We start from the raw sequence: 10459 nt of genomic DNA, 5'->3' as shown, positions 1-10459 counted from the left end.
GGAAGTCGTACGAGGGTAGGTTGAGAGTTCTCGGCCTTTTCTTGTTGGAACGGCGAAGGATGAGGGGTGACTTGGTAGAGGTTTATAAGATGATCAGAGGAATAGATAGAGTAGACAGTCAGAAACTTTTTCCCCGGGTACAACAGAGTGTTACAAGGGGACATAAATTTAAGGTGAAGGGTGGAAGGTATAGGGGAGATGTCAGGGGTGGGTTCTTTACCCAGAGAGTGGTGCAGGCATGGAATGCGCTGCCTGTGGGAGTGGCAGAGTCAGAATCTTTGGTGACCTTTAAGCGGCAATTGGATAGGTACATGGATGGGTGCTTAAGCTAGGACAAATGTTCGGCACAACATCGTGGGCTGAAGGGCCTGTTCTGTGCTGTATTGTTCGATGTAGGAGTAAAGCTGGGGCCTTGAAGATTTTCAGAAGTCAGGTAAAATATTTGTGTTTATTCCTTTAACTTGGTTGTGCACTAAATCAAATTGGCAGTTAAGTTTTATTGTGCGAAATGGTCTATTAGAAGAAATAATGAAACAAACATTTCCAAAAGGAGGCTAACCTTTGAATCACAAGTGGTAATTATCTGGTGGGCATGTCACTTGATTATTTGTGCACGTCACTTAATAATAACAATGAAATAACTCAAGGCTGTTGCTGTCTGTTTCATGCTGTCCTAATCGATGAACCGATCCCAAATTCATTGATCATTCAATTCTTATCCATTTTTAAATCCCTCCATGGTATTTTGCATGTTATCTTTCCAACCTCTTGCAGCACTATATTTCTTCCCACCTCCCTCAAAAAGTTTGTTCCTGTGATTTTGACCTTTTGCATATCCCTCCCTTTTGTGCAGTTTCATTGTTAACAGAGCAGAGAGATACCCCTGACTTTAACTATCAGAAAATCTTTCCTAAACCTTAACGTCATTCCTTGACATAATTTAAAAACATTCCGAATTGAAGGGCAAGCCTGGTAGGTGAGTATTTTACATCCGTGTTTACTGTGGAGAATGATATGGAAGATAGAGTACATGGGGAAATAAATAGCAACATCTTGAAAATGTCCTTTTAAAGAGGAGGATATGCTGGATGTCTTAAAATACATAAAGGTGGATAAACTCCTGTCACCTGATCAGTGTACTCTAGAACTCTCTGGGAAGCTAGGGAAGTGATCGCTGGGCACCTTGCTAAGATATTTGTATCATCAATAACCACATGTGAGGTGCTGGAAGACTGGAGGTTGTCTAACGTGGTACCACTATTTATGAAAGGTAGTAAGAACAAGCCAGGGAATTATAGACCGGTGAGCCTGACAACAGTGGTGGCATGTTGTTGGAGAGAATCCTACGGGGCAGGATTTACTTGTGTTTGGAAGGGCAAGGACAAATGGGGATAGTCAGTATGGCTTTGTGCTTTGGAAATAATGTCTGTCTAACATAATTGAGTTTTTTTGAAGAAGTCATGAAGAGAATTGTTGAGGGCAGAGCAGTGGATGTGATCTATATGACATAGTAAGGCATTCGACAAGATTCTTCATGGGAGACTGGTTTACAAAGTTAGACCTCATGGAATACAGGGAGAGTTAGCCATTTGGATAACGAACTGGTTCGAAGGTAGAAGACAGAGGGGGGGGTTGGTGGGGGTTTTGCTTTTCAGACTAGAGACCTGTGACCAGCGGTGTGCCACAAGGATCAGTGCTGGGTTCACTACTTTTCATCATTTATCTAAATGTCTCAGATGTGAACATAGAAGATATCGTTAGTAAGTTTGCAGAGGACACCAAAACTGGAGGTATAGTTGGTAGCGAAGAAGATTATCTCAAGTATAACGGAATCTTGATCAGATGGGCCAGTAGGCTGAGGAATGGCAGACGGTGTTTAATTTAGATAAATGCGAAATGCTACATTTTGGAAAAGCAAATCTTAGCAGGACTTGTACACTTAATGATAAGGTGCTGGGCAGTGTCGTTGAACAAAGAGATCTTGGAGTGCAGGTTCACAGTTCCTTGAAAGTAGAGAGTTGCAGGTAGATAGGATAGTGAAGAAGGCATTTTAGCATGCTTTCCTTTATTGCTCAGACCAGTATAGGAGTTGGGAGGTCATGTTTTTGAGTCTTGTGTATAAGACACAATTCTGTCCCAGTTCTGCTAATATTGGAGGGAGTTCATGTTGAAGTGCTGAATCATATACTTCTCAGGTGGGCAGCTTTAACCTGGAAGGTGTTAAGCTTCTTGCGTGCTGTTGGAGCTGTATCCATCCAGCCATTTGTAGAGTATGTCATTATATTCTTGACTCATGTCTTGTTGATGGGTGGCAGGATTTGGGCAATCAAAACCTGAATTCCTCATCACAAAATTTCCAGCCTCTGACTGGATTTTGCAATCATGGTATTTGCAGTGCTGCAGTTAAGTTTCTCATCAGTCATAACCCCAGGGTTTTGGTGGTGTAGTTGAGATTGGGAGTTTGAGGGTGAAAGGATGTGGGGGGATTGGGTAGGTTCTCTCTCATTGTAGATCATCATTCCCTGACATTTAATTGGCATGAATATTATTTCTTTGAAAGTTTCAGCCTGAATGTTGTCCCAAGTTTCACTGTATGGGCAACAACTGTTTCAGAAGCAGAGCCTTCATCAGTGAACATTCTCACTTTTGACTTGAAATAAAGGAAAGGGCATTGGTGAAGTATCTGAAGATGATTCAGCTATGGAATATATGCTGAGGAAGTCTCGTAACAATGTCCTATTTGCCATCTTGTCCCCTCACTAACCTTTTATTTCCTTTTGCTGTACCTCCGTCTTTTCCTGACAGTTTTCACTTCCTTGTAGCTTTGTATTGTCAGCAAATTTAGCTCCATTACTCTTGTCTAAGTCATTAATATAGATTGTAAATAGCTGAGGCCAGAATACAATATTCCATTAGTTCCATCCTGCTAATATAAAATGCCTTATTTCACTCTTTATGTCCATTAACCAGTCCTTTGTTTATGTCAATATATAATTCCTATCTCCTTGAACACCTATTTGGCCTGTTAGCCTTTTCTGCAGTAGCTTATTAAATGTCTTTTGGAAATCCATCAATATATACCCAACTGTATCCATATAATATATATCAAAAAAACTGTAATCTGTTTGTCAAACCACACAGACTTGGCTGCACAATTTTGCCCATCAGAAGGTAAAACCTACCAGGAATCAGGACATCAGAAAGGTCCAAATGTACAGCAGTGCTAAACATAACTATGTTTGCTGCTGTTGTAATCAGAAGATCAGGGCCAGAGTTCATGTTTGCTCAAAATTTCTTTCTCCTCATGTGCTTTTGTAAATGTCTGTGCATATAAATTAAGAGGAGATATAAACCATTGAGCCTTTCAAGTCTGCTCTGCCATTCACTAAGATTATGACTGAACCTATTTATTTCAGATTTTCAACCGTTGTATTTTGATTTTGGATACTGTGTGATGGACAACAATTGACATTAAGATGTGCTGGCATGTTGTAGCAAGTAAATCTTGTAGGTTCTGTTAGGAAAGGTTCATGAAATTGGAATATACCAACAACAAACAAAAGATACTTATTAGCCTGGAATTGGTGAAGACATTTGAGGTAAGTAACTTTGTATGAAAATTATAATTACGTATTTGATATGAATCATCCTTCAGTGTAGTTCTTACACTTGGTCAATGAATAAATCTCGACATTGTTTAAAAAAAAATACAAAGACAATTGGACAACAGAAACAAAAATTCCATGGTTTGGTGTGTGAGATTTTAAATGTTTTTTTTAGATTTTGAAAACAGTCTCTTTTCTTTCCCCATAGGCTTCTCCAAAGTCAACTCCACCTTCAACAGGAAATCGAAGCCACACCTCTTCCTTGTCAGGTCAACACAATGAAGGCACTTTAGGTGACAGAGAGGTAAATTTAAGTGTAAATATGAGTGACCAAGTGTGAATCAAAGAACATTTTTCATTTAGTTGTTGAAATATTCCAGGATGGGGGAAACTAATTTTGATACGCTGCATCACTACTTTTCCCTTCTCTGGAAACACCATAGCCATGATTTCGATGTAAACCCTTTTTAATTCAGATACTTAACTATTTGTTTTGTTCCACAATTTTCTTCTTTGTTTTGCAATATTAAAACATTGATTATGTAGTGGAAAGTGGAACAGTACTCAATTTGTAAGAATGTTGTTGAGAACAGTCCATCAGTTTAAATGTTAACACCAAGTTTTAAGAACAAAAATACTGGAAATATACAAGAGGTCATGTCGCAACTGTAGAGAGAAAAACAGTGAACATTTCAGGTCACTGACCTTTCAGTGTGTTTTCTGCTTCATTATCAGGTTGTTGCATTAAAATAGCCAATGGCTACCAAAATATGCAAACCAATCTGATAAGTTTTCAATTAAGTCTAATTGAAGACTGCATCATGGATGTGTTGGCTTCATTTTTGGCAGTTACTAAGTATTTTGAGTCAGATTTAAGATTTTTCATTTATTCCAGAAATGTGAGAGTCCATGTTGTTGTACATCTGATCCGTGTATGCAAGATGTAATTACCTCTTTATTTAATTCACATTTTAGGATCTTTATAATAAAGTGTGGTAGAGTGTTTCTGCCCTTTTGAGCTCTAAATAGTTCCTTGTTAATGAGTTCCTTGCTCAAGGAGCTCACTACATTTTGAAGGCTTATTCTAATTTAATTCTTATGAAATTCTTTATTTCATGAATTTTCTGCTTCAATTCCTGTGTGTGCCACAAATTGTTTAAGAAAGCCTGTTTGGTGTAATTTGCCTTCTGTAACTAAATATTCAGAATTATTCATTCGAAAAGATAATCTTTGGTGCATCTACCTTTTAAAATTAGTCTGAAGTTGAAATTACTAAACGCCTCACTTCTGATTTTTGCAGAAGGTTGGCTACAAATATATGGAGGAGAAAAGAATAATGAAGCAAGTTAAATTAACAACCCTTGGTCAGAATGGCATTATAACATTTTGCTGATAATTTTACAAAAATGCCTTAGATGTCAATACATTGAGTGAAAACTAAATCCTGTTCATATTAGAGATTTGATATTGGTGTGTCTGTAACTTTTCATATTGTTTGGTACTTGAATTGGGATTCCAAGAAAAGAGATTTTGTGGCTGATTTCATCTTAATTTGAATATTTCCAGACAAAAATTATTGGAATCTGAACCCTTCAACTGCCAAGTGTTTATATTGCATGATATAAACTGTTTCTGACAGTTATGATACCAAACTGTTTCTGACACAACTGGAGTAATAGAGCATAGAATTAAATGCTTCGGTCCAACCAGTCCATTCCAAACATAATCCCAAACTAAACGAGTCCCACCTCCCTGCTCATGGTCAATATACCCCCAAGCCTTTCCTATTCACGTATCTATCCAAATGTCTTTTAAACGTTGTAATGTACCTGCACCTACCACTGCCCCAGGAAGTTCATTCCACAGACAAACCACCGTCTGTGTAAAAAATATTTGCCTCTTATGTCTTTTTCAAACATCTGTCCTCTCACCTTACAAATGTGACCCCTAATCTTGGAATCCCTCACCCTAGAGAAAAGACAATTACCATTAACTCTATCTATGCCTCTCATTATTTTATGAGCTTCTTTCAGGCCGCCTTTCAACCTCCTACACTCTAATAAAAAAGTCTTTCCAGCTTTTCTTCAGAACTCAAACCATCAGTTCTGAGGAAGAGTCACGAGGACCCAAACCATTAACTCTGATTTCTCTCAACAGGAAGCTTTCAGACCAGCTAAATCACTCCAGTAGTTTCTGACCCTCCATACCCGGCAACATCCTGGTAAATCTCTTCCGAACTGTCTCTATCTTTATAATATCCTTTCTATAACTGGGCAACCAAAACTAGACACAGTATTCTAGAAGAGGCCTCACCAATGTTCTGTACAACCTCAATATGGCTTCCCAACTCCTAAAATCAAAGGTCTGAGCAATGAAGGCAAGCATGCCAAGTGTCTTTTTAACCACCCTGTCTATATGTGACGCAAATTTCAAAGATTTATGTACCTGCACACCAGGTGCCTCTGTTCTAAAGCACTACCCAAAGTCTTGCCATTAATTGTATACACCCTACCTTTGTTTGTTGTACCTCACATTTATCCAGATTGAACTCCACCTGCGATTTTTCAGCCCATTGATCCATGTAATCTTAGAAAACTATCAATGTCGATTGTGCTGTCTGCAATTTTGGTGTCGTCTGCAAACTCAATAGTCATGCCTTCTATGTTCTCATCCAAATCATTTATATAATGACAAATAAAGGAGGACCTATAACTAATCACTTCGAAACACAACTGGTCGCAGGCCTCGAGTGTGAAAAGCAACCCTCCACCATTACCCTCTGTCTCTTGCCATTAAGGCAATTATATATCCAGTTGCAAGGTCACTCTGAATCCATGTGACCTAACTTTACTAATTATTCTACCATGTAGAACCATGTCTAAGGCTTTACTGTAATCCAACTAAACAACATCTACAGCTCTGCCATCATCAATCTTTTTGCTATCTTACTCACAAAACTCAACGATTTGCTTCACACAGAACCATGCTGACTATCCCTGATAAAATTTTGCACCTCCAACAATTTATCCACAACCGGCACGGTGGCACAGTGGTTAGCACTGCTGCCTCACAGCGCTGGAGACCCGGGTTCAATTCCCGCCTCAGGCGACTGACTGTGTGGAGTTTGCACGTTCTCCCGTGTCTGCGTGGGTTTCCTCCGGGTGCTCCGGTTTCCTCCCACAGTCCAAAGATGTGCAGGTCAGGTGAATTGGCCATGCTAAATTGCCTGTAGTGTTAGGTGAAGGGGTAAATGTAGGGGTATGGGTGGGTTGCGCTTTGGCGGGGCGGTGTGTCCACACTGTAAGTAATCTAATCTAATCTAAAGTCAGACTCACAGGTCTATAGTTTCCCACCCCCCCCCCCCTTTCCTTTTACAACTTTTCCTAAACAAAGGTACAACTCTAGCCACCCTCCAGTCATTAGGGTACCTCACCCATAGTTATAGATGATACAAATATTTCTCAAGGTATCTCATAATTTCTTCCCTTACTTTCCACAACGTTCTGGGGTGCTTAGATCAAGTTCTGGAGATTTATCCACTTTTATTCTCTGTAATGTGAACTCTTTGTAAAACATCAAAATTTATTTCTCTACTTCCGCTTGACTCCATTTCTTTCTCCACAGTAAAAACTGATGCGAAATATTTATTTAGTATCTCTCCTCTCTCCTGGACTTCAACACAAAGACAACCTCTTTGATCTTTAAGAGGTGCTACCCTCTCTCTCATTAACCTCTTGCTGTTAATGTATTTGTAGAATATTTTTGGACTATCCTTAATCTTATCTGCCAATGCTATCTCTCCTGTCTTTCCCAATTTCTTTCTTAAGAATGCCCTATACAATCTGTATTGATTAAGAGATTCAATTGAACCAAGTTGCCCATGTCTAGAATAAGAATCTATTTTATTCTTGACTAGAACCTCAATGTCTTTATTCATCCATTGCTCCTTAATCTTACCAGCCTTATCCTTCACTCTGAGAGCAACAAAATGCCTCTGACTCTCGTCATTGCACTCTTGAATGACTCCCACTTGTCAGATGTCCTTTTATCTGTGAACAGTCTACTCCAACCAATTTTTGAAAGTGCTTATCTCATATCATTAAAATTTGCCTTATATCAATTCAAAAATTTTAACTTTTATGGAAGGCTTATTGTTTTTCATAACCAATTTGAAACTCATAGAATTATAATCGCGAGACTCAAAGTGTTCCCCCACTTTTCTTTCAATCACCTGTCCTGTCTATTGGTCAAAAGAAGGTCTAGCTTTGCTCCTTCTCTTGTAGGAGCGCCAACATATTGATAAAGAAAATTTTCTTGAACACATTTGACGAATTCTTCACCATCCAAACCTTGAATGCTATGGTAACCCCAGTCAATGTTTGGAAAATTAAAATCCCTCATTATTGCAACCTTATTATGCTCACGTATATTTGCGATCTCCTTATATATGTTTTTCTCAATTTCCCTCTTATTATTGGGGGCTAATAATACAATCCAATCAAAGTGATCTTTGCTTTCTTATATGTAATTTCTACCGATTATAGTTTCACTGATCATTCGGAAATATCTTCCCTAGTTACAGCAGTAATGTATTCTTTAATCAAAAACGATACCATTGAAATAAATGCAATTTAGTTCTTCAGAGTTACTACATACTCTGACTCTCTTGTTTTTCTTTTCTAATTGACATGCTCTCCTCACAGTCAGAACCTTCCCCATCATTCCTTCTGTTTACACCACTAAGAATTCCTCTACTCCCCGTCTCTATCAGTGTAAAGTCTCCTTTAAGAAAATGAGCAAATCTCCCTGCTAAGATATTGGTCACTTTCCAGTTTGTTTTTGAACAGGTCTTTTCTATCCTAAAAGACTTCAAATTCTCCAAAAACTTGAACAATGCACCAGCTCTTCATCCATTGATGTATTTCCATTAATGTTTTGTCCCTTCCCTCTTTGAAGTTTGGCACTGGGAGTAAACCAGAAATTTGTACTCAATAAGGTTTTTTTGTAATCTTCTACCTAACCTCTTAAATTCACTCTGAGCTGCTTTAATCTTTTCCCTAAAACTGTCATCCCTACCAATATGCACATGAATTTCTGGTTTCTAAATCTCATCTTTAAAAATATGCTTGAAACGTTTAGAGATGTCCCTAATCATAGCACCCGAAAAACATAAACTATCCTAAATTTATGCTCACTGCCACAGAATTTCCTGTCTATGCCCCTGACAGGAGATTTCTCTATAACAATTCTTTAGAAGCGTGCTTCTGAATTATATGTACATATAGCAAGGCAGTCGGAGAAGAGAAAGGAAGCCATTGCATATGTTTTCAGAAGTTCACTTTATCAGGTTTAGGATCAAATGAACTGGCACTATTGCCTGTGGGAAGAAATCTCAAATCCATGATCCCAGCTTCAGGTCAGGAGGAGATCTTTAGAATTGCAATGTGATCAATTGGCATTTTTGCCTTATTTTGTCATTCTTCAGAATATGTATCAATCTACTGCTTGAGAAGGAATGAATACTTTGTATGCTCTTCAGCCTTTTTGATGAATTAATATGTTTGCTGATGTTATTGATTTATGCATTTTGAGGCAATGATTATGTTACAAATAAAATACGTTGGTTAAATACCTGTTCACTGATCTGTAGTTTTGCACATCTTATGTACTTTTTGTCTTTTACCTTTTTTGCAAAACTTAAGGATTTGGTTATGTCTTCATGAATCATCTGATTGAAACTGGGTTATTTTTCCACAAACTTACTGCAGAACAATGTATAGTATGAGACTGTTTGGTGACTGGTTTGAGGAACTGGAGATAGTTGCTAATTATTGTACAATATTAAATAAACATTAGTTGTATTACAATTATCAATGACTGCTAAGTATATCTGATTGAAACGTGTAAAATTCTAACAGAGCTTGAAGGTCCCCATGCAGGGAAGATGCTTTCCCTGGATGGAAATCCTAGAACCAGGGGTCACAGTCTCAGAAGGGGTTGAAACAGAAGAGGGAAGAATCCCCCACAACTACCAGAAGAAAGTGAGGATTGCAGATGTTGGAGATCAGAGTTGAGAGTGTGGTGCTGGAAAACACAGCAGGTCAGGCAGCATCTGAGGAGCAGGAGAATTGATGTTTCTGCAAAAGTCTTTCACCAGGAATGAAGTTCCATTCTGATCTGATCTGTGTTTTTCCAGCACCACACCCCCACAATTACCGTCAGGACAAGAACCACTGTACCAAGAACAATCCTCACAGCCATCGCTAACCTCCATCGACCGTCCATGAACCAAAGGCTCAACAACCAAAGACACCTGAGAGCACCATCCTGATCAACACCCCTGACCTTGTGCACCATCTAAGATTAAGACCCATTTGCAAGAACCACCAGCAATAAGGAAAATTGACCCAACAGATCCAAACATGTCTTAGTGTATCAGCTGGCACAGCCCAGACTGAAGACCGACAGTGTACCAAGGCCTCAAAACAGCACCAGCGACAGCAAGTGAGAACAGCAACCTGCACTTCAAAATTGTGTTGTTCCGGTGGTGAACACAATTTCATGTCGACCCTAAAATCCAACTAGTTAGCAGGAAGACAGGAAGGAGGGTTGGCACGGGTGCAGGGCATTCCAAGGTCAGGAAGGTCTCTTTATTCACATGCTTGAGATATTACTGTTCTGTGTGTCGCAGTAAATAACTTGTTTAACTAATAGATTCAGAAATTAACCTTCAGAACGTAAGGAGGCTTGCGGATATAGGGAAACCTGGCTGTCTGCTTACAGAATTGGCTGGCCCATGGAAGACAGAGGGTGGTGATTGATGGAAAGTATTCAACCTGGAGCTTGGTGACCAA

At 38.9% G+C, this 10459-nt stretch overlaps 1 protein-coding gene across 1 annotated transcript in view; it reads left to right on the top strand.

Annotated features, from left to right (window-relative positions):
• LOC122549511 (golgin subfamily A member 4-like) overlaps positions 1-10459 on the top strand; it is a 188897-nt gene that overhangs the window by 8893 nt on the left and 169545 nt on the right. The window contains 1 exon segment of the mRNA XM_043689370.1: positions 3814-3909. Coding sequence (XP_043545305.1) covers positions 3814-3909 — 96 coding nt within the window.

This window comes from Chiloscyllium plagiosum, chromosome 4, assembly GCF_004010195.1.
Source record: "Chiloscyllium plagiosum isolate BGI_BamShark_2017 chromosome 4, ASM401019v2, whole genome shotgun sequence".
Lineage (NCBI taxonomy): Eukaryota > Metazoa > Chordata > Chondrichthyes > Orectolobiformes > Hemiscylliidae > Chiloscyllium > Chiloscyllium plagiosum.
This window is presented reverse-complemented; position numbering and strand designations above follow the sequence as displayed.